The sequence below is a fragment of the Vanacampus margaritifer genome, chromosome 11, assembly GCF_051991255.1.
Source record: "Vanacampus margaritifer isolate UIUO_Vmar chromosome 11, RoL_Vmar_1.0, whole genome shotgun sequence".
Taxonomy (NCBI): Eukaryota; Metazoa; Chordata; class Actinopteri; order Syngnathiformes; family Syngnathidae; genus Vanacampus; species Vanacampus margaritifer.
The window spans coordinates 18931639-18957639 of NC_135442.1; the positions used below are offsets into that span (position 1 = coordinate 18931639).

At 39.5% G+C, this 26001-nt stretch overlaps 1 protein-coding gene across 2 annotated transcripts in view; it reads right to left on the reverse strand.

Moving 5' to 3' along the window:
* plcl1 (phospholipase C like 1) overlaps window positions 1-26001 on the reverse strand; it is a 98179-nt gene that overhangs the window by 17245 nt on the left and 54933 nt on the right. For both annotated transcript variants that reach the window (XM_077579778.1, XM_077579779.1), the window contains 6 exons: window positions 12047-12121; window positions 10613-10900; window positions 10200-10478; window positions 5576-5967; window positions 1103-2210; window positions 125-301 (listed from right to left, as the gene is read on the reverse strand). In XM_077579778.1, the coding sequence (XP_077435904.1) occupies window positions 125-301; window positions 1103-2210; window positions 5576-5967; window positions 10200-10478; window positions 10613-10900; window positions 12047-12121 (2319 nt within the window). The remainder of the gene's footprint in view (window positions 1-124; window positions 302-1102; window positions 2211-5575; window positions 5968-10199; window positions 10479-10612; window positions 10901-12046; window positions 12122-26001) is intronic.

A 26001-nucleotide genomic window follows, 5' to 3' on the forward strand; every position in this document is an offset into this window, starting at 1 on the left:
CCTGCTCTGTCTGCTTTTATCAAGCTCATGTTCCTGCTTTTTATTATTTATTTATTTTAGATATTCGGCAAATGTATTCAGATACAGGACAGCACATTTTATGGCAATCATGACAAAGTCTTACTTGGAATTCAAAGGTCTCATCAAAGAGGGGGTCATCCTGGTTCTGCAGCCCAGTGCGTGTGCGCTGCTCTGCGCAGTCGGCAGGTACGCCGTGTAGTTCCAGGACCACATAAGGGTCAATGACCTCTCCCTTGGTGCCTGATCCCTGAGGTTTAGGTAGGTTATGTGCGCTGATAACCTGTGTGGCAGAACATGACATCAGGGAGAACAAATTGCCCAAATTTGTCACCTAAGACAAATAAACAACGGCCAACAAATAGATGCCTCCCTCTTTCTTTCACAAGAACAATCCAGCCATCCCAAGTGGCGTAAATAAAGTAACTTTATCTATGGAGCACCAAAAATGACAAAATTATAAATAAATGATTAAATAAATAAATAAATGTGAAAATAAAAATGGATGCAAAAATATAAACAAAATAATTAAAAACTAAATTATAATAATATAATATATTATTATAATAATATAATATAATAAAAAAATTATCTAAACGGAAATAAAAACAAAAATATATAGATGTATACATAAAAAATAAATAGAAAATAAGAGATTAAAAAAAGAAAAACAAATATGAAAAAAAACACAAAATATATATTTATATATATATAAATAGATTTAAATATCAATTTGATTTATTGATTTGAATTTGATCAATTTGAATAGATTTAAATATCAATTTATATATTTTTTGTATTTATTTCCACATTTATTTTTATATTTATATATTTATATATATATATATATATATATATAAATATACATACATACATACATACAGACAGGCGGAGAGAGTTGTTTTTATTTGTATTTATATATATTTTTATATTTAATTTTTAAATTATATATTTTTAGATCCATTTTTATTTTAATTTTCATTAATTTATTCTTTATTTTGGCATTTTTGGTCCGCCATAGTTATCGGCCACTAAAACGGAAATATGAAAATCAAGCTTTCAAATATATAAAATGGAAATAAACCTTAATGCGAAGAGTTTGCGGTGGTACACCAGGCACGCAGCCATGCGTATGAGCGCTGAAATAAGACACTTCGTCCCTCATAACGGCCGGTCGCAGGACATAGCCACACCCTCCATTTTGAGAGAAGCGACCCCTGTGAAGGTCCAGCATAGCTCCAGGGGTCTGCTGGTTTAAGGCTACGAGCTGCACGCCCCCTTTCCAGTATCCCTGCGGGTTGGGGTTACTGGAGTCCAGGCGCACCGAGCTGGGCCGCACCCTGGTTAAAGTGCGCTTGGTGAACATGACAAGGTCTTCCGGGCTCTCTGTGGTCAGCCGACCGGACTCCCCTTCGCCCAGAGAGCACAGCGTCCAATAGGGGGTCTCGTTCACCAAAGGAGTGCCGGGAGAGCCGGGACTGTTGGGCGGCGAGTGTTGCTTGTGAACGGCTCGTTGGGCGTAAAAGTGGCGGCTGTCCGTGCGAGCGATGGCCACTAGGTCTGAGAGGTCTTTGTGTAGGCGAAGCTTCCTCGGTTGAGAGGGCGGAGGCACAACCAAGACCACACCCAGATCTTCCTCACCCGGGATGGTCATCCGCCGCCCGGCCAGAGGACCCCCTCCTCCGATCTCTTCTTCCTCCTCAGACACTTCCCCATCAGATCCTTCATGATTCGGAGGGAGCTTCTTGCCCACTATTAGGACACGCCCCTTCAGCTGCTCAGGGGAGGGTAAAGTGGTGGCTCGACCCCCGAGGCTGACTGGTAGGGACTCCGGAGTGTAAAGGCGGGAGCCGAGTACTTTCTTCAGGTGTTGTGCCATCGTACGCTGCTGGGCAGGTGAGCAGCGTTGGCACAAGTACACCAAGAGCGGATACCGCGAGGTCAGGAAAGCGTACTTGTTGACCACCTCCAAAGCGGAGCGGATGGTGACGGGGGCGTGGTGGGGGTAATGCTGATGATGGTGGCATGCGATGTCGGGACCATAGTCAACGCCGAGTAGAGGCTCCCCCTCAGGGCCGTCGGTTACTCCCAACTCCAGGCAGCGGCAGCCAGACTGAAGGGCTTTGATCAGCCCGCCGAGGTCTGCTCTGCCGTGGACCTGATCATCCAGAAGGTAGGACCGGTATGAAGTGCTGAGGAAACAGCCGGCAGAATTAGTCAATCATTTAACACATTATATTACAGTAGAATTGCATAAAGACAGCATTTCACGCTAGACCGAAGCTTACCACTAAACAAGTTAACCAGACAGCAATGGATTTAGGGTTATTTTTGTTTGTTTTACGGCCTTTTAGGATAGACTTCAACATGTCGAGTGTGTCAAGTGAAACTCCCGTATACTGTATTAATGGAATAGCATTCGCAAATCCACCTACGGTATTTTGTGGATTTGTTTTTTTTACCAAATATATCCCTCATTGATTATACGACGGCCTATTAGGGCCACGTATCAAAACAGAAAAAAAATTTAGAGGACAAGGGCAATATTCTGAGAGAAAAAACTCACAAATTTGCCACTTTATAAAGTGGCAGATTTGCGAGAATAAAACTCAGAATATCGCCCCCACCTTGTAAAAAATTATATTTATACGTGGCCCTAATACGCCGTTGTAGATTAAACTATTTGGTCAAAGAAATAAAATTATGATTTTAGCACCATCTGGTGTTATCTTAAAGCCAATGAACTATGAGTTGAGGAGTTTCATTTAAACCAAAGTAAATTTACTTAAATGGACTACTTTTTATTATAACTACACCTATTGCAGCCATCTTGCGGCATCTATAGGGTTGACACTCGTGGATTTTCGCTATTCTTGGCAGAGCTCACAAATACTTGTCAAAGACTGTAGGCACAGGATATTTCATGAAGTAGGCAGCAATTTAGCAAACTTCAGAGTCACAATATCATTTGTAATCAACACCAAGTCAGACTGTTTTATTGTTTTTATGTTTTTGCTTGTTTTTTTAATAGTGATGGTTGGGTGCCAATACCAGGTATCAGGTCGATACCCAAACTTATTTCAATGTATCAGTACTCATGAGGGCAACCGATACCAGTATCAAGCGCTCTCCCGTGGCTATTTTACAATCAGGAACTAGAAATGAGAAGAATAGAAAATTGCCATTATTTCATGCAATGATAAGGAAGAATTTTCGATTGGTATATATAGGTCTTTCTTTAAAATGATCTGTCGTCGTTCTGTTTTTGTAAATGGCATGTATCCAAACTACTAGTGATATCGGTAGCTACTTAAGAGTTGAGTACTCGTACTGGTATTGTTATGAAGAAAGTGGTATCGAAAATTCCAAGTTTTTTACTTATTTTTTCACTTTCACAGAGTCACCTTTTATTGTCTGTATTAAATTAAATGTCTTATGACAGTGACATTTTTAGATTCCTTTTAATGTCACAGTTAAGGTACCGTGTTGTATTGTTTTTTTATTTGACATTATTAACTTCTTTGTACAAGTGTGTGACATTAGAAAATATTTAAAAATCTGCAATGCCTTCATAATACACCCTTGTTATATTAGTTAACAGGATTTTGTTGTTTTAATATTTTCAGTGGTTCACTTTTTTAAAATTTTTATGACAGTTAATGATGTTAAAATACATTGTGTGTTAGGGATAGACCAATTCGATTATCGGCACCGATATTCAGCAATTTGATGAAAATCAGGCATCGGCCTTTTTTTAAAATCTGACGGCCGATAATAGATCAATTTAAAATTGTTAATGTCCATGAATCTGACGGCCGATAATAGATCAATTTAAAATTGTTAATGTCCGTGAAATATTGTCAGTCGAAGTTGCACATTTAGTCGGGACTCAGAGCGCGATATTTACTTTAGTTTGAGATCGCTAGTTTGAAAACAGCCCCTTACCTTCTGTTGCATGCTGTTTTTACCAAGTCAATCAAATCGCCAACTTTGCCGGAATTCACAGCGCACCACCTATATTATTATGTAGTCAATGCCGTCTCTTCTCCTTACACCGGGGCTGATTTAAACGCTCGTCACTGGCTGATTTATTTTTACATAGTCCGTTCTATATTGAAACGCTTTGATGATGTTACGTTACTATGTTTACTAGCATGGAATAAATGACTATTGTAGTGGCAAGCTATGTGGTAATTTCATGAATATGACTCCAAGCACAAAGACGAAATTCCCCATTATTAAACAGTCAAATGCACTTAATAGTTTTGAAGAAGGTGTATTTTAAAACTAAGCTGTGTGTTCGTGCAGTTGGAGTGGACGCTAACTATCTGGCTCGTTAACTCTTTGACTACCAGACGTTTTCAGAAACGGGTTGTCCCCAGTGCCAGCCGATTTTAAGCATTTTGACTGATCTTTCAAGGTCCATAGAAAATTATGTGTTTGGACTATGGAAACACACATACTACCAAATGAAAGATTGGACTCTCATCTTTCATCAGAAAAAAAAGTTTGTTTCTACCTTATTCCGTTTTTCAGTAATCAACAATAGAAAATGGTTAGTTTCACCTCTGTTTTGAAACAAACGTCTTTTAACGTCTTTGGCACTCCTCCATAGGATTTTACTAAACGTTATTTAACGTTTTTGGCAGTCAAAGAGTTAATGTGATTTGAAACACGCAATTCGAAACCTCTATTACAATCTTTGTTAGAGTGTACGTTTACTAATAAAATGTATGAACATTTATCTCTTCATTACAACATTTATCTACTAACCTCGCAAAAAATTATCGCTGCAAATCCATGAATACTTTGTGGGCTGCCAGTCCTTTCTGTTGATTGCTGCTATTAATCGTCATCTTTTGTCTTCATTAGTAGGTATGCGATAAAAAGCAGCATTTGGTTTACTCCTTGACCATTTTATAAGCTAATCGATTAGATAAAGGACTTTACGCTGAGACTCAATGGTTACAATACAGGCAAGTGGCTCTTTTGCCTTCCAGTGTCCCCCAGGGGGCGTTCCCATGAGGGCTGTGACATCACATGCAAAAGGTCAATACTTAAAAAACATTCTAACAAAATTAAGAATTGGAGTTTGTATTTTTTTTTTTTTTATTAGGATGCCAATATTATCATTATTATATATGAGCTCCAAATATCGGTTATCAGCCTTCTTGACTACTAATAATCTGTATTGGTCCTGGAAAAAAAACATATTTCCATTGTTTATACAAACATTGTTTGAGGCTGACAATTTGCATGACTTAAGGAAGTATGAATTAAGAACATAAAAATGTTTAATCAACTTCCCATTCGGCTTTCATCCCTAAAGTTCAGACTATTTTGTTGTTGTTACATTTTAATATTACCAACGGTTTACATATTTTGACACTTGAATAACCGTTATTCATGTTAAAATGCTACATAAGACATTGTAAATACAGTGTGGTTTGATGTTGGATTTACGTTTCAGTGTTAAACTTATTTTACACTTGTGGAAAAATACAGTGGCTAACTTATCTCTACAAATGTTACTAAAGTTGTGTGACGGATCGGGTACCTAATGTAGTAGTGTGACAGTGGCATGTTCATGTCCTGGCACACCCCCTCATGCTCGGGGTCCAGCAGCTGGCACTCGGCAGACTGCAGGTAGCGAGCGAAGCCGTCCAGCCCCAGCAGACCCCTCTCCTTGCCCTGTGCCGAGGGCTCGTAGCGCCTCAGGAGCTCCAGGCAGCCCTCGGTGGTGGCCAACGACAAACCCTGCTCCGTCTCCAGGAAGAGGCGCAGGTCCTGAGGGTCCAGACATTCGCGGTCCTTGGCCAGCTGCACCATCAGGAAGTAGACGTCCGGCCGGGTGCACAGCTCGCAGTAGGCCTCCTGGAACTCCTCGCGCGTCACGTGCGAGGTCAGCTTCTCCTTGCTGCGCTGGATCTCCTTGAAGCGCAGACGGACCTGTGAGGATAAATCGAAAGATGACAAGAGTGCCATCAGTGAGATGAATGTTAACAAACTTTCCTAAACTCTTGCCTCATTCGTTCTATGAAGTTAGTCGATCTGATTAAACTTTGGTTATTTTGTTTCGCCGAGAAAATGGAAATGACCCAGATACATGGCGGCGGCGGCGTAATAATGTCGTCCCTATTACTCATCCTTTGTCCTACTCGCGCTCACTCTTTAATCTCATTTATTTTCTTTTTAACATTCTTTCTCGTTATATGCTCCTTGTGGGGGGAATCATGTCTGCCTTTCTGACAGTAGAGGACACAAATGGATGAAGCAGCCAGAGAATCACTGCCAACAATGCAAACCAATAAATTGAAGCAAAGACCATTGGAATTTTTTTTTTTTTTCCCATCAAGGCAAATTCGTTGCAGAGTCGGATTTACATCTCCTCTCAATGTAATGTGAATAGTTGGTCGCCTCCCTGAGGAAATGACCTAACATTTGCAAACAAAGCAGGTTCATTGACCTTGTTTGATTTTTTTTAGAAGGGATGAACTTATTTCACACAGAGATCCACAAAAGTGACACATCTGAGCTTTAACTCATTCACTGCCATTGACGACTATAGACGTAAAAAATTCATGTGAACTATTTCTATTAGTTTAACATTTTTTTCATTTGATTTAATTTTTTATGAAAACCTAGAATTATTTTATTGCATATTTATAACAGATATAAAATCATCATGCGATTAATTACGATTAAACGCCCCTTATTTTTAATATATATATTTTTTAATTAGGCAAGTCAAGCGACACATGAGTTCACTAGTTAATTCACAATTAATCACAAATTGTATATCTGTTCTAAATTTACAAAAAAAAAATTCTAGGTTTTCATACTCTTGTTAGCAAAAGTGGAGAAAAAATTGTAAACTAATAGAAATAATTAAAATGAATTTTTGACGTCTATAGCCGTCAATGGCAGTGAATGAGTTAAAAGAAGTTCCACTACACAGTACAATTACACATTTTACATAGAAACCAGCAAAGTGGGATCTTAAGTAATCAACCTGTGACGTTTGCTTCGTTCAGTGTAGGAGAAAAGGTGATAACCGTGGTAGGACAATTCGTGGCTGCTGGTAAAGTAATGGGGGATTACTTTGAAACTTGGCAGTTTGGATTTGAAATCTTATCTTTCTATCCCGGGACTTTTCTGACACACTTCTTATGTAATGTTTGTAGGACAGCAACCATAGGCAGTGATCCTGTACATTTTATTCATTACAGTAGTGACACACAACAAAAATGGTACAGTGTCACGGCGTAACACGATCAGATAATTAGGCATCAGTGTCGATGTCTGGTGTGACATTAAATACTTATATTTAAAATAGCCTCTTTCACATAGCAATCCTGCAAAGTTGGCACATAAAAAAGGTAACGTCTGCCATTTATACATAACCTCACAAAGCAGGACATTGCAAAACTGTTTCACACAACCATTTTTTTTAACTTGACGATAATACAAGTGCTACACTGCGCCATTGATATCAATATTTGATATCTGAAAATTAAAAATTCTACCCAAAAAATAAAAGTGCAGCTCATTCAAGAATCCATTCGAAAAAATACTTTCAGCTAAAAGATCAAAGGTGAGCTCATTAAAAGCATTGACGGAGAAAACAAGTACATGGTATCTGAGGAAGATCAAAGCACTTACACCTTGAGTTATAACGCAGCATAGAGTGATCCTTTTTTTTTAAGTATTTTTTTTGTCTAGTATCCTTTTAATAGACAGGTTAGGTTTCTCCAGTGTACAGGAAGGTCCAAATATAGACTTGCAAATTTTCAGCGTAGTACCTCACTTGGCCTCAACATGCTGGCAGCACTGAGGTCCGTTGGGAAAAATACAGCAAAATTAACTTTTTTCCCACCAAAAACATTAATTGACGTTGAGGACACGCCCACTGAGTACCGTTTGTGAATTTGGGGTGGGGGGGGGGGGGGGGTAATTACTGATTGGTGATTACTGAAGAACCGAGAAAGGTAGAATCATAATTTTACTAATACATACATACATACTTTTTCTAATGAAAAAATGGAATCCAATCTTTCATATGGCATCCACCATGTTTGCGTAGTTATAGCACAATATTCTGTTTGCCTTGAAAGATGGATGAAAAAGCTCAAAATCGGCTGGCACTGTTGGGGTTGTCTTTTTGGACAACGTCTGGCAGTAAAAGAGTTAAGAACAAGACAGAGACAGAAAACAATAATTGCCCGTATTGTTCTATGTTCTTTTTGGACATGGTGCTGCTCCGTTTCTGTTATAAAAAAAATACACACATTCAATTTAACATTTACAATTATCGTAAATACAATGCTAATTTACTTTAACCTGTGTATGTGTTTTGCTTCATATGTCAGCATTAAACTAGCCGTATTCCATTAGACATAATTAAATGGTTTTATGAACATTAAAAACCCAATTCCCAAAAAGTTGGGACACTATACAAATTGTGAATAAAAACTGAATGCAATGATGTGAAAGTGCCAAACTTCAATATTTTGTTCAGAGTAGAACATAGATGACAGGTCAAAAGTTTAAACTGAGAAAGTGTATAATTTTAAGGGAAAAATATGTTGACTGTAAATTTCATGGTGCCAACAAATCTCAAAAAAGTTCGAACAGGTAGCAATAAGAGGCTGCTAAAAGTAAATTGCACTTGTAAAAAAGAACAGCCGAAAGACCAGTTACCACTAATGAGGTCCATTGGCAACTTGGAGTATAAAAAGAGCTTCTCGGAGTGGCATTGTCTCTCAGAGGCGAAGATGGGTAACGAATCACCAATTCCTCCAATGTTGCGCAGAAAGATAGTGGAGAAATATCAGAAAGGTGTTTGCCAGCGAAAAATTGCAAAAAGGTTGAAGTAATCATCATCTACAGTGCATAACATCATCCAAAGATTCAGAGAATCTGAAACAATCTCTGTGTGTAAGGGTCAAGGCCGAAAAATCATACTGGATGCCCATGATCTTCGGGCCCTTAAACGGCACTGCACCGCAAACAGGAATGCTTATCACAGAAAGGGCTCAGCAATACTTCCAGAAAACATTGTGGGTGAACACAATCCACCGTGCCAGCCGCCGTTGTCAAATGAAACTCTAGAGTACAAAGAAGAAGCCATTTCTAAAGCAGACCAAGAAGCGCAGGCGCTTCTCTGGGCCAGGGGTTATTTAAAATGGAGTGTGGCAAAGTGGAAACCTGTTTTGTGGTCAGATGAATCACGATTCGAAGTTCTTTGTGGAAAACTGGGGCGCTATGTCATACTGACTAAAGAGGACAAGGACAACCCAAGTTGTTATCAGCACTCAGTTTATAAGCCTGCATCTGTGATGGTATAGGGTTGCATGAGTGCGTGTGGCATGGGCAGCTTCCACATCTGGAAAGGCAATGCAGAAAGGTATATTCAGATTGGAGAACAACATATGCTCCCATCCAGGCATCATTACTTTCAGAGAAGATCTTGCATTTCTCAACACGATAATGTCAGATCACATGCAGCACCAATTACAACATCATGACTGCGTAGGAAAAGGATCCGTCCGGATTTTGAAATGGCCAGCCTGCAGTCCACTTCTTTCACTTATGGAGCACATTTGGCGCATCGTAAAGGGGAAGGTGCAACTAAGAAAGCCCAAGACAGTTGAACAGTTAGAGAGACAAGAATGGGACAGCATTCCTATTTCTAAACTTGAGAAACTTGTCTCCTCGATCCCCAGATGTTTGCAGACTGTTGTAAGAAGAAGAGGGGATGCCTCACAGTGGTGCAAATGGCCTTGTCCCAACTTTTTGGAGATTTGTTGACACCATGGAATTTAAAATGAACATAGTTTGTCCTTAAAATGATACATTTTCTCAGTTTAAACTTTTGAACTGTTCTCTATGTTCTATTCTGAATAAAATACTAAAATTTGGCACTTCCGCATTCAGTTTTTATTCACAATTTCTATAGTGTCCCAACTTTTTGGGAATTGGGTTTGTGTATCCAATGTATATCAGTTTGATAGCAAACAGTTTGGAACGTATCCCCCCAGATGAAAATGGGTTGACTGTATATCATGATTGTGATGATTTGCTGTGATGTATTAACCAATGTGATGGGAGTCAATTAATTTAAAAGACAATTACACAGCTTTCCGATGGTTTTATGTGATAGCAAATATAATTAGTCGCACCTTAGCCTCCTTGATACCAGGACAAAGTTTCACGATAGTCGAGACCGCCACGTCCTCGGACACAATGCCGTAACCATCTTCGTCCACTCGAGCAAACTCGCTCGCCAGCCACTCGCTCCTCATCTTGCTGCCCAGACTACCCTCCATCGTTCCTCCTTCTCCCAGACCGCCACCTCCTCCGAGTACACCCCCAACAACCAAGGGGTGCGCCAACAGGTAGCGGAGGCCTGTCACCCAGATATTGGCAACGTCTGCTGAGAGTGCCACCAAATCTAGAGACTGTAGGGATGAAATTGTTTAGGTTAAAAAAAAAACAACGTTTAATGATTAATGAAATACAAGTTTGACTACATTTCTTACTGTACTTTCCCTTTAAGATCCAATATATTCAAAATAATTTGTCCCGGTCTTACCTGGTAGTCCTCCCCATGAATGATAGAGAACGCGGCGTCCTCAGCCAATTGTTCAGAGATGGGCCCGTTATGCAGGAAGGTCTCGGTGCTCTTTCCCGTTCGCACCTCTCGGATGCTGGAGACGTCCAGACGGGCTCGCTCCCCGTCCTTTTTGGACGGCTCCCAGCGCAAGCAGCTCAGGTCGGCCTCCAGCGTGTAGAAGCGACAGTACACCCTGGAGTTGGGGCGCACCTTCTTCAGCTCACATCCGCCCTGCATGAAGGCCAGGCAGTCGGCCGCGCTGTTGACCTGTTGAAGAAAATAAATGGACTGCTTTTTATGGAGAGCTTTAACTACACCATGTGGTGCCCAGTGCACTTTACGACATCTCACATTCACCCGTTCTCACACCAGTGGTCGGCGCCTGCCATGCAAGGTGCTGCCAGGTCCATGGGAGCAAATCGGGGTTCCGTGTATTGATCAAGGGCACTTCGCCATCGGACCCACAACCTCACATATGGGAGACGACTACTCTGCCACTGAGCCATGCCGCCCCCATTCCTTACATTTTTTAGACGCTTGAAAAGGAGTGGAAAAATTCCAGCAAATTTCTGGAAGGCTTCTAATAAATTTAAATGGGAAGTTAAAATGGGACATTTTGTAACTATTCTGAATTGCTAGATAATAATAAAGTAATTCATGGGAATAAGCTGGGAATTGAGGGTAAATTAATGGAAAACTACCACATTTAATACACACTAAAACAATTAATAGATAAAAAAAATACCTCCCCTCAAGCTTCTCAAGCATTTTTACTAAACTCTTAACTGCTTGCATGAAATCCGGTTGCTTTAATCAGTATTATGAAATATAATTTCCCCAACTATATTTAAATTCCCTATGGTGATCCACCCTTTAATGTTTTACATTCCTGCTCTATTACTATTTATTCCAATATAATTCTCATAAATTCCCATGGAAAGTATCAAACTTTGATCATTCCCAGAATTTTGCAACTCTTAAGTATAACACTCATTAATGCTTATGCCACAGCTGCCCTAAATCAACAGCATTAGTAATTGCCTAAATATTTTTAGGTTTCTACAATATCCAATATTCAGTACTTCCATTTGTAGAAGCTCTTTAAACCAATTCTGTTTGTAATGATAAATTATAATTACTGTATAAAAGGCTCTATTTCCCCCAATTACAGTACAGCACTTCATTATGTCTTGATGGATATGTCCAAAGCTACTGCATTCTTAGGGATGGCAGCGTTTCCATGGTTGTAAATGTTATTCTCAAAGAAGCTGAGTGAAAAGGTGAACTCGGTTTAAAATTCCACATTCCTGTTCAACGACAAGATTCTCATCAAATTAAAAGATTCCACATTAAAGCGCTTAACTATGTTGCATGGTATCTGCTTGTTATTATGAAAGATGGTATAACATGTACCTTCTTCTCCGAGGGCATGCTGCTGAATGACACAGTCTTCTTTCTGCCTCCGCCCACCTTCTGCACCGAAGGATCCTGGGAAAACAAAAAGCGTGGTGGTCAAAATGTGTGTGCATACCTGTGTAAGCACCCAGTTTACACTGAACAGTTTCAGTTCGGTTCGATATGCTAATAGCATCAGAAAAACGTTTATATGGTATACATGGGTTAACTTTTTACAACTAAAACTGTCAAGAACAAGATTTTGAGACTAAAATGCACAATGCCAAACACAGGACATTCAAAATCATTTGTTGACAAAAAGCTGGACAATAGCCGCTTGAACCGAGAGTCCAATCAAGTCAAGGGAAATGGGAACAGAAGCAGGAAGGAGAAACACACCACCAAGACCAGTAACTAGCTAAACATCAACACTTAATCATCTACATAATCTCACCAAAGTGAGAAGGTCTCATATTTAATTGTATCTTTTCATGGGACAACACTGAAGAAATGACACTTTAACATAATAAAGCTTAGCAGTACACAAGCACTGTAAATGTATTGCTCCCTCAAAATAACTTAACTCATTCACTCACAGCCATTTTCCCTGAAGCAACCCCCTTCGCCCCCGGCTGTTTTACTGGATTTGGACTGATTGTGAAAGGCCTACAGAATATTGTTCTATTGATATAAAAACATGGAACCAACCAAAAAAAAGATTAGAGTCTCTTCTTTCATCAGGATTTTTTTTTTCTATCTGTTTCCGTTTTAGCATTAGAATATAGCTAAGTTTCATCATTATTCACAAATCTGTTTAAAACAGTGGGGAAATTAGCTTTTTTTCAACATGGCCCTGGTTGATCTCTCTTGCTCTGTTGCCACCTGCTGGCCGTGTTTGTAATACCTACCATTTCTTCAACCGTTCTGAGAGGCTGCATCAAAGCCTTCTGTATGCTCTAGCATTACAAAAAAAAATTTAAAAAATTTATAAATACGTCTTTGGGAGTGTGGTAATATTTAAAATAGAATGTATTTTTGCGTGTTTGGGAGCAAATGAGTTCAAATGCAGCCATTGATAGCTGGCAACAAAAGTGAGTACACCCTAGGTGAAAACGTCCATCTCCGGACAAAAGTACTTTTACTTTACTTTTACCTGTGGCTTTTTGTGACATTTTTGGGGACACTTAATCAAAGGCGATCTTGCTTCCAAACGAGCTACTATGAAACATCAAAAGAGTTTTTAAATGTTCATAAATTTTACATTTTACAGTTCTTAACGTTGCTTTTACCAAAACCTGCCAAAAATTACTTAGCCATTGCTGATTCTTTTTTGCTTGGAACATATCCTTTACGGTGATGTAATGAAAACGAAAGAAAAAAAGAACAACAAATATTTTCATGATCTTGTACAATTATGATTGCATCATTGACCCTGGCACAGATTATTTACATTTCCATTATTTCCTCAAAACGGCATTTGACCCCCTATCCTGCTCAGCGTGCACCACACGATAATGACATACGGGCAGGTCACAGATCAGGAATAACAGTCATTTTGTGGAACATGCACAAAGATTGAGCGGGGCTTTGTTTTGACCAGGCAGGATGTACAATTTTCTTTTCATCTATTAATACAAAGGACACGTGGCGAGTGATGAAGATTGACAAAGTGTGTGTTAGTATTGGCTTTCACTTGGTAATCCCATTTTCTAAATTTAGTATTTTGTTTTCCCTCCATCTTCTTTACACATGCACATCCTTATTTAGTCGTCGACCGGATGCTTTTCTCAAAGTAAGATGCCGGGATCTTTTATTCCACTCCTTTTGGAAGCAATAATTACACATACATAATTGGTTAAAATGTTCATGAAGATTAAATGGGAACGTCATTTTCATTGTAAAAGCTAATTATTATTATGGCCTGACATTAGGGAAACAGTTTATAATGGAATGATGAATGACAGAATTAATGGGAATTCTTAAGGAGGCATGTGAAAGAACTGAGAATAAAATTATCATAACTCACAATTGGCCAGGCAAAAAATTCATTTTAAGGTGAAGTCAACAATAGTATGTTCTATTGAGCCCCACTAGTCTAAATATGGTATTCTGGGTGATATTGTGTTAGTGGAATATGAGTTAAGCAGCAAAATCCAGCAGTTTTTATCCGTCTCAGGGGGCGGCCATTTTGCCACTTGCTGTTGAATGAAAATGACATCACAGTTGTGTAACAAGTAACAACCAATCACAGCTCAGCTTTACAAAACAGGTGAGCTGTGATTGGTCGTTGCCTGAGGCCTGAGCAACTGTCATCTTCAGTCGACAGCAAGTGGCAAAATGGCCGCCCGCTGAGATGGATAAAAACGGCTGGATTTTGCTGCATAACTCATATTCCACAAATGTAATATTAATCAGAATGTCATGTTTACACTAGTGAGATCACAAATAACATATTACTGTCAAGAAATGTTTAAGGTTGACTTCCACTTTAAGAAAAACTGTTTAAAATGATCTTTTATTTAATGACAAGGCTATCATTGTACTAATGAAACTTCTCAACTCACTTCAACAAAGTTCCTTGACGTTAAGATGCAACAAGATGGAAGTTGCATTAGTATGACCACCACACTCTCTCCAAAAAAAAATTAAGTATGACCACCCCACTGTATTTGCAATGAGTGTAAACTTATGTAGATTTTATGTGCGTGTGTGTGAGTTTGTGCATGTGTGAAATGTCAGGAAAGACCATCACACTAGGTCCTGAATTTAAAAATAGGTTGATAAACACACGCTGCTCACATGTCAGCTCCCTGCACTTACGATCACCCACCACCCAGACTTTGATTGACAGCTCCATCGCAGCATGGCGGGCAAACGTCGGCGCTTTGACAACCTTCATCAGCGATGCGGTGAGGAGGTGTCAGCCAGGGGACCCGCTAATAACTGCTCGCATAGCATAATGAGGCGGCGCTCCTGCCGAAGCAGGTTTGTGTCAGCAAAGCCTATGATGCAATACCTGACGCTGTCAGAGAGGTATCAATTGAGTAAGATGTATTACTATGGAGGCAGTTTGGAGTGGCGTACCTCAACTGCGTTATACTGAGAGTTTGTCTTAATTTGTCTTATTTCACAATAAGCAACTATGCAGGCCTATCTTGAAACTGAATAAATTATGCATTTGTGTGTCATCTTTAGATTGTATCTTCAGAGTATGTGAAGAGGTGTGTTACAAACAGACCTACATACCAAGGTAACCTGACATTATCATCATCATCAATAATGTAATGTAAGGGAATGCACGGGAAGCCAATAAGGGCAACCTGAGAGCTGAAAAATCTGCTTTGGTGCATCTGTGTTATTGGCATGTGCTACAATCTCGAATTGTGTTAGTGTCATGTACAGAACTGTATTATATGTCAAGCAACACACAAAAAGTGTGGTTGTTGTTGTTTTGGGGACACTGAAACAGATGAATGGCATTTCTATTCATCTCAATGGGAATTTGATACACAGTCCCCTCCAAAATATTGGAACGGCAAGGTCAATTCCTTTGTTTTTGCAGTATATTGGAGACATTTGGCTTTCAGATCAAAAAATTAATAATTGAATCTGAGACAAAAGCTTAGAATTCCAGCTTTTATTTCATGGTATTTGCATCTAGATGTGCTAAACAAGTGGTTCTCAAATGGGGGTATGTAAAGGCACATATTTCGGGAAAATATAAGTTCACAAAATGAAATTCAGTTTGCTATTCAGTTTCAGTGCTCTAAAAATCCAGTCTTCTCAAACTAGAATGGTTCGACCCAACCTGTCATATGCCACTTAACATAACCTGTTAATCATTTAAGATTTTTTTTATTATGTTAATGATCTCTTATTGAGAACAGATCTTTACTATGATCCCTAAGAAGGATACTTTATTTGTAATTAATTAATTCTTTCTTTTCTTTCTTTCGATTGCTTAAAAATGAGATAGTGCTTATTTTTGGCTTTGGCTTTCACCTGTGAGAACTGCATTTGCTGTTAAGCAAGCATGGAGACCAGAGAGCTGTCTATAAGAGAAAAGCAAACCATTTGGAAGCTGAGACAAGAGGGAAAATCTATCAAAGCCAAACATTAGGCATAGCCATTGCAACAATTTGGAATGACCTGAAATTTATTTACGTGGTCATTAAGTCACGGAGCCATCGCAATTTACTTTAGTTTAATTTCTGCCCCAGAATTGTATCCCAATACTACTCGAACATATTGTTTGATTTCACTAAGTTGCATCCGTAATTTTATCTGGATTTGCACAGAAATTTGCATAAAATTGAACAGGTGTACTTAATGTAATGTCCCAACTGAGGATTTTTTTTTTCATCCTCTTATTTGTACTTTCCTGATTCAGTCGCCCACCATCAGCCTTTGCTCCATTTCCCATCTGCTCTTTGACTTTTCCTGCGGGCAGCAACTAAGCCAACGATCAAATCGCAGATGAACAATCCAAAGAGTGAGAGAGAGCGAGAGTAGAGGGCGGACCAGTGGATTAGAACCCATACATGTCCTCTTGGGACAAAAGCCCAGTGCTGTATGAGAGAGAGACTACCAGGCCGTGCTCACACAGTTTCCTGGATGGCGTTGGTGTCGTGCACGGAAATGTCAATGTAAAAATATGCGACACTCGCACACATACACACACTCTGGATTATCAGACCACAGCCACAACATCAATGTACCCAAACGTCCGAGGCCCTCAGCATCATCAGCACAGCCAGGCCGCTCATGCTCGGGCCACCTAAATACTCGCTGACCTGCTTTCGCTAAGCACGTCTGTCCGACCCCGTCTGGTCAACTTAATGAAAAGACGTTTTCTGGCACGCTTACGTGAACAAAGGCAAACAGTGCTCATTGACGAGGGAACGGCGGGATTGGAAATCCATACCTTTGCGTCACCGGCATCGGAGTTGATGACGATGTTTACCAAACAAGTGAAGTTGCGATCATTCGTGCCCGCTTGAAGGTCTTGCAGAACTTTCAGACTCGATAAATGTCTGATCTTTGTTTCCGTTCCTCAAGTTGTTGCTTCTTTCTGCAAGGCCACTGATCAATAACAGACGCTCAGGAATTCTCTAGGCGACCACCGTGAATACTAAGCAATGACGTGTTCCTTGAGGATGAAATATTGTTGCGTCTCATGGAACAGTAATGATACTCCAGCATCCAATATTGAGACGGAAAACATAGTGAAGCTCTGTTTTTAATGACAGACATGTTCCAGACCTGCCAGCAATACACGTAGGTGAAAATCCAGACTACTTTCTTTTTTAACTCTACCACATTCTTTAAACACATTTAAGCTAATTAAAGTATTTCTTTATTTATGTTCTCACTCTGTTGCTCGCAATTTTCCAAAGCGACAAAACAGGCTTGCTTTGAACTATTAGTCATTCCTGTTACTTTCAAATAAATCAGAAGAGAAATAAATAAAGCTTTTTTAAACACCAAAATGTTTAACCAAACAAAGGTTAAGTTGATTTTAATGCTAATATAAAAGCAATTTATACAATAGATGGGTTAACAGGAATTTAAATAGGGCTTACGGTAATCATTACATTTCTACTAACAGTCACTTTAACAAACACGCTCGCATGAATCAATTTTCACTGAAGACAGCGGCTCTCGAAGACCAGGGTTCCCTACCCCTGTCTTATAATGTTGTCTAAGTAAATTTTTATCAACTTTTGCTTACTGAAACCACTATATTTGACAAAGAAAATTTTCAAAATCAGGTGGCTCTCCTTTCTCAATTGTGGCGATCTTGTATGGTCGCTGGAAAAGCCATCAGCTGGGTGATTACTGCCCTCTACTGGATTATCCATGCAATGCATGCGTCAGATCATATACGTCAGGGTTTTAATGGGGAAAAAATATTATACTCGTGAAATAGTGGGATCAAAATGTCTTGTAGTTAATATGATACGTTTGGCGTTATAGGGGTTATGTGCGCAACTCTAAATTGGGACTATGTAATATAAAAACCCATCAAAAGCAGTACGACGAACGGGGTAACAGTTTCATCGTCATTGGCATTCAGTAGTCAGCATGAGTCCGACCTAAGCCCAAATTGCCCAAGCTTGCTGTATGAAGCGCCTCTCGACATATCACCTACATACAAGCAGAGGCTGCTTGCTTCACCGTGTGTGATTCATCAGACAAGACTGGAAGTTAAAAGTCAGGCTCGGGCGGGCTCACGTCCGCCCCTCAGGTTCACATTCAGTTACGTTATCTCCCCTTGCCATCCCTGCATTGCGTCCAGCCTCAAAGCACACAAAGTAGGCCGGACGTGCACAAGCTTGCATGTTTCGGCACAAAATCAAATTGCTGGAGGTAACTGTAAATGTGACTTTGTACATATTTACAGCTTGCAGACATCCTGGGAGTAAATACAAGTGCAGACATTTTGTTGTAGGTAAAAGTAGGGGCTGGGAGGGAAAAAATTTATGATGCAAATACTAGTGAAATTAAGCTAAAGCAGCGGCTAACTATGTTTTCATGAAGAATCCGTAAAACGATCATCAAATTTAGCGGCCATGTTCCACTCATATTAGATGGCGTAGACAAAAATGTGTTGCAAGTTATTGTGGCCCATTTATGTAGGATACACATGGTTGTCTTCAGATGAAATGCATGGAGGTGAGGGTAAAATACCGAACCACGGCCCAACTCTGTGCCGAGTGGTGAATCATAACCAAATCTGGGTTATTTCGTTTAAATCCATGCAATGCTTGTTTCATTTTGCTTAAATAAATACAAGTTTTTAAACTAGCTAAACTAAACTTCGACAAACCTCATTTCCAATTAATTAGTTGTATAAAATGTAAATAAAATAACCACAATACAACGATTTGCAAATAATTTTCACCTGAATACAATATAAAGAAAAACATTTGGAGAATTCTAAAGTAATTTATGCACTTTGCAGAGCCAAATCCAAATAGCGTATTAGTTGTGCACCTTTGGCTGATCATCACACAGCAAACTGCCCTGCTCAATTATCTCCACGGGGCCTCGCAAACCAATGCTGCTGGAGTGTGGTGCTCGTGAGCAGAACTAAATCTGTAAGCAAGAAGTTTCTAGACCTGTAAGCAGGAACTTTAAAAATTATGTCAATGAGAAGAATATAAGATGCCTGTAAAGCTGAGTCTGCTTTGATCGTTTTGTTCAACAGTTGTATTTTACAGGAGAACAATTGTATTCAAAGACCAACGAAAACTATTGGAACATTCTTTGAATCTAAATATATTTCTATTTGGTTATTTTACATTAATTCCAAGAGTTTACTCAAGCAAATATCTGTTTCAATCTTAGTAGAAAATTGTAGTCAGAAATGTGATTAATCACAATTAATTATGGAATATTATATTATATTGGTATTTTTGTTTTGTTTTTTAATTATCGTTTGACAGCACTAGTTGCAACACATTGCAAAAAAGCTTGGGCAGGGGCAACAAAACACCGGGAAAGTCGAGGAGTGTTCAAAAACACTTGTTTGGAATATTTAGTTTTTATTTATGTTTTACACAACATCCCAACTTCATTGGAATCAGGGTATCTAGTTACTGCAATTTACAGTCCTGACATTTCTGCTTAAATGAGAGTGCCTACCATTTTTGTGAGGCGAGTACCAGTACTTTTCCATTGGGCCACGTTATTAATCTATTGGTTTTTGTGTTGAATGTCTGACTCTTACATGATCATTGTATAAGAGGCAATCAATCAATGGGCCCCAACAGACTGGAGTTCAAATGCGGGTTTGAGGGTAATACTGGTTGGGGTTTCATGAAAATTGTTGTCAGAAGTGGGATCGCCATCTGAGGCATGCTTTGTTTGAAGGACCCTTGGGTAGGTAACCGTCCGCTGTGAGACAGACCCATAAATCTCACTATCGCGCCAAGGAGCTTGACTCTCTGGTGTGCATGTGAAGTGTAAGATGGATTCTAGTAGACCCAGACTCAAAGTCGGTTTTGGAATAAAAGGAAACAGAAAGTGGATGGTCAATTGTATGTGCATCAATTCCATGTTCTAGTTCTAATTTAGACTAACACAGTTATCCAAGCACAAAAAATAATTAGTCACATTCACATATTTGTACATTTTACAGTCTTCTGTAAATTTAACATGTTTTTGGAACGTGGGAAAAAAACTGAAAACCTGGAAAAAACATTTGAACGTGAAAAGAAGAACAAATTCCCTGAAATTGAAACCTCGAACCACAGACCTCTAAGGCAGACGTGCTAATACGCCGTGCTCCCAAGAAAGAATATAAATTGGACCTAATTAGACTGCACAACATGTACAATTGTTCCGATGAAGAATGAACAATTGCACTACCGCCATATTTTACAATGCGTCCTCCTTGAGAAAAGTAAATGAGGCAGATCAAAAGATGCAAGGAAGGTGCAGCGGCAAAAGGCAAGCAGGAGGTGCTGTCAAAATAAATATAGAAGACAACAGGTCATTGTAGTGTACATGGAGAATGTCTGGACAGCAGCTGGCTCTTCATTCAGAATGAATGATTCACATGACATACATACACTCAAACAGACATATCTTGTTATTCGAGAGAAAATTACTTTACTAGTGGGGAAAACAAACAAACTAGCTGAATTGCTAAATGTTAGCATGATTTATTAGGAACCCTTGCAAGAGTACACACTAGGGTACAACCATTTTGAAAAATAATCTAATTTATTGGGCGATTTTTATATCATAATTTAATGTGATTACTTCATATTCCCATGTATTTTCTTAAACGAACAAAAGTAATAAAATAAATCTGTATTACAATAAACAATAGCAGATTTATTATACATGAATATTTTGGTTTTATAGGTTAGGCCAATGCTAAAATAAAAGCAAACGAACAATGAATTAATAAAAAACTGTTTATCTACTTCAGGCTTCTCGCAGCGTAGTTTGAGTAGCTCACAGTCAGATCTTGAATCTGAAGATTTCCGTTGCTGAATGACATCACTCAATGTGACAAGCCGCCTAAAGCAAACTTCAAAATAACGTGTTCCAAACAATACATTGACGGAAATGCAAATAGCCTTAGAAGACTTTTACTAAGTTGGCCCGCATTGTGGCATGATGGCTAACTTGACTTCCTTTTTCGATGTTTCGGTTTTCTTTATTTTCGCTAATTTAGGACGCTAAGAAACTGCTACTTAACTACACAGTCATTTTATGATAAACAAATCTCTGACGTTAGTGGCTAGCAGATAGCTGTTAGCATTAGCAACACGTGCCTTACTGGTAACAGTAAACGAGTTTGACAGCTGGTACCTGCATTGTACAGTACTACACCGTGATGATGATTTGAATTTGATTAATTGTTCATCTTAAGTGCATAAAAAAGGCATTTCAAGTCCTAACCTGCGTGATCATAAATCATTTATTTTAGATGACAAGGGCTAGAAAATCTGATGCTATCTGGCTACCATGCTAACAATTTTTGTTGTCATTCATAGTCACTGTACACAACCGTTCACTCAACACTGTGTTAGAATTTGATTCAAATCAGAGTCCCATTAAAATTGGTGACACAAGTGGGAGAGTCTAGCTGTCACCAGGCCATCTGTGGTATGCCCAGTTGGAAGGAGCCTCGGACAGGTCACATGCTACTGCCCCCTCACTTAAACACAAATTCTTCATTAAGCCAGCTGACTTTGGCCAACATCCAGCATTGGTCACCAGCCAATGGAAAAGCAATGTGGTGATTTAGTGTATCACCACAAAAAAAATAATTTATGAATTTTCTGGAATTGTAGTCCTCCTGAGGGTTTACGACCTGGAGTGATCGCCACCAAAGACAAACAACCAGTCACAGTCTTCAACTAATGCATGTTTTGGAATTTGAGAGGAAGGACCCAGCTAAAACCCACAGAGGTCAACATGCTGCTAGAAAATTTAGCAGAACGTAAAAATATTTTGCATTGAATTGCTTGTTTGGATTTTTGACATGCAAATGAACGCTTGGTAAATGTAATGGGGAAAAAAAACACAAAAAAATAACAACACAACAATAAAAAAAAGGGGCTTTGTGTTGAGTCGCGATAACCTTCAACAATCTCTCAACTGAAATGAACTGAGGGAGCTAATGGAACATTCATGTGAAAATCCATTTACAGCTGTGGCACACACACACACACACACACACACGCACACACACACACACACACACACACACTTCAATTTCCATTCACTGAGCGACTAGTTAACCCTCGTGCATAAATCACACACATGACTGACACACCCCCTGCCAACACCTGGCCGTTGCGTAATTCTGCTCCCAATCGGATCTCATGATCTGATGCCATAAATCCGGCTAATGATCCGCAGTCACACTGGCGGCAGATTAACTCAATAGATTACCGCTACAGGCGGATGCTAATCCAGTGCAACCGTGTATGCCACCAGCAAAGCACATGAGGCGGGTGCAACAATAACATTCTCTTTTGATTGACAACTGGATATTTGTTTACATGGTTGGGTCAAAATATTAGGAACAGCTCTCAGTATAGAGTATAATAAAAAGATTGTTTACGTTACATGCATACAGTTCTTTCAGGGTCAATAAAATTGAGCATTATTATCTTTGTGAAGGCACACAAAGGACGAGACATCAGCTCTCCCTCGTGTCTACAATATTTATCTTCATTTACCTCCCTCCCTTCTCGTTACTGCTCAAGAACGGTGGTCGCCCCCAACAACCGCCCCCCTCCTCCCCTCTGTCCTTGTAGATCAACTCTTTATTATTGTCTCATCCTTTTCCTTCCCTTGCCCTTTACTTCCTCCATCGCACCATCCAAGCATTAACATTCTCCAGGGAGGCCCTAAAGGAGGGGGGCTCTTTTTTTGGATTGTGGCCACCGAGGGGGGCCTTTCTCCCAAGAGATGACACACTTCCAAGTCAAGAGGACGTTTGTTACGTAACAGCGTCAAGCTCGTCTGACTCCACCGAGTGTACACATGAGTGGAGCGGCAGAGGGGGGTTAGGAGGGAGAAGATTAAAGCTGGAATGAATGGTGATGAAAAGGAGGGAGGAAGCGGGGCAAGATTGAGAGGGAGTCACAGAAGAGCAGAACAAGATGATAAACTATCAGTCCTAAAGTTTAGGATTCTGACACAATTTTGGTGCACTTGCAGTTAAATGTGTTCAGACATTCACCATTAGGGGATACAGCAGCCGCTCGCTACTTCGCGATTCAGTTATCGCGGATTCACTATAGCGCGGATTTGTGTCCAAAATGTCTATATTAAGGGGTTTATCTTGGGTTTTACCTTGCTATATCGCAAATTTTTCAGAGATTATTAACCCATCCTTCCACCCCTTAAAACCTGGCGCCACCACCCACCCCTCCCTCTTTATTTATGCTGCTATTTTTGTATTTTATTTACAAAGTTAAAGTGTTTAGAAGGGTGGGAACTGGGTGGCGGCTTCATTATGGCTCAGTAGAAATGTAACTCGCCCCCAAAAACAAAACAAAAAAAAAATATATATATTTTTTTTAAACGTACTTTACTTCACTGAAATTCACAGGTGGGCATGTAATGTAACACAGACGAAAAGTGAGGAAACACTGTATAATCAGTCAGAAGAACAAATTAAATTTAAAATGAAATTAAAAAAAAAGACATTTGGATATGAGGCTAGTGGAAAGAGACAACGGGCCCTATTTGCATGCCCAGTCTAGAGCAAAATGTGGTCCACACAGGTAGTCATTTGCATTTGTGCATTTGTGCCGTTGTGGGTGTGAACACAGCCAACTTGCTTCAGGGCCAATGGAAGTGGCTCCTCTCATTTCCTTCACAATCAGCACAGTAGAGGTCTATAAGGCTGGAGTTAATGCAGGAGATCGACATTTGTAATGTACTTTTATAAGGAACTGCAAGAAGATCTCCACAAAATCACAGATCACTTTCTATCACTTTGGTAAAGGTTAAATTACTTGTCTTCTTTCTGCTCCTTTTCATTCAACGATGAAGAATATTGTTTTATATTGTCTTTTTTTCTTTTACAAATGAATGAAATGATTGAAATGTAAAAAACAAAACAAAAAAAACAACAAAAAAAGGCCAAAGTAGGAGAAAGAAAGGATCTGCTTATGATCAAAAACACACAAGCTCATCTGTGAAGCATGGTGGAGGTAATGTCATGGCTTGGGCTGGCATGGCTGCTTCTGGAACGGGCTCACTAGTCTTTATTGATTATGTAACATATGATGGCAGAAGCAGAATTAATTCTGAAGTTTACAAATGCATTTTGTCTGGCAATTTATAGAAAAATACATCCAAACAGGAGAAGCTATGTTATGAAACAAGACAAGGACCAAAAACACATGCTAACACAACAAAGGACTTCATTGTCATTTTTTAAATTAATTAATTAAGCACAGCTTACATGTTCAAAAGGGAGTAGGAAGAAGTAAAACACTTATCAAGTCCTACCACCTTACAAAAAAAAAAAACACAAACTTACATCATTAGGGGGGAAAAGTGGAAGACAGCAAGTCAATCACCAGACCATAACCCAATAGAGCATGCATTTTTTTCTCCTGAAGAGGAGAACTAAAAGAGGCTGCAGTAAAGGCCTGAAATAGCATTTCAGACAAAGAATAAAACAGTGAATCAGTCGTGGGCTTGATGCAGTTATTGCAAGTAATGCCACCAAATATTTAATGTCTGTCCCAATAATTATGCTCACTTGAAAAGTGGGTGGCATACAGGCCAAATGTTGGTGCGGATCCTGATAAAGGTGAAGATATGTTCAAAAGGTTGACGGTGATGAGGGTACTACAAACCCAATTCCCAAAAAGTTGGGACACTATACAAATTATGAATAAAAACTGAATACAATCATGTGGAAGTGGCAAATTTTTATATTTTATTCAGAATAGAACATAGAGAACAGTTCAAAAGTTTAAACTGAGAAAACGTATCATTTTAAGGGAAAATTATGTTGATTTTAAATTCCATGGCGTCAACAAATCTCCAAAAAGGTGGGACAAAGCCATTTTCACCACTGTGAGGCATCCCCTCTTCTTCTTACAACAATCTGCAAACGTCCGGGGATCAAGAAGACAAGTTTCTCAAGTTTAGAAATAGGAATGCTGTCCCATTCTTGTCTTTCTAACTGTTCAACTGTCTTGGTCGCACCTTCCCCTTTATGGTGTGCCAAATGTGCTCCATAAGTGAAAGAAGTGGACTGCAGGCTGACCATTTCAAAATCCGGACGGATCCTTTTCCTACGCAACCAAGATGTTGTAATTGGTGCTGCATGTCATCTGGCATTATCGTGTTGAGAAATGCAAGATCTTCTGTGAAAGTGATGATGCCTGGATGGGAGCATATGTTGTTCTCCAATCTGAATATACCTTTCTGCATTGACGACGCCTTTCCAGATGTAGAAGCTGCCCATGCCACACGCACTCATGCAACCCTATACCATCACAGATGCAGGCTTATAAACTGAGTGCTGATAACAACTTGGGTTGGCCTTGTCCTCTTTAGTCAGTATGACATAGCGCCCCAGTTTTCCACAAAGAACTTCGAATCGTGATTCATCTGACCACAAAACAGGTTTCCACTTTGCCACACTCCGTTTGAAATAACCCCTGGCCCAGAGAAGCGCCTGCGCTTCTTGGTCTGCTTTAGAAATGGCTTCTTCTTTGTACTGTAGAGTTTCATTTGACAACGGCGGCTGGCACGGTGGATTGTGTTCACCCACAATGTTTTCTGGAAGTATTGCTGAGCCCTTTCTGTGATTTCCCTTACTGTAAGCATTCCTGTTTGCGGTGCAGTGCTGTTTAAGGGCCCGAAGATCATGAGCATCCAGTATGATTTTTCGGCCTTGACCCTTACACACAGATTGTTCCAGATTCTCTGAATCTTTGGATGATGTTATGCACTGTAGATGATGATTACTTCAA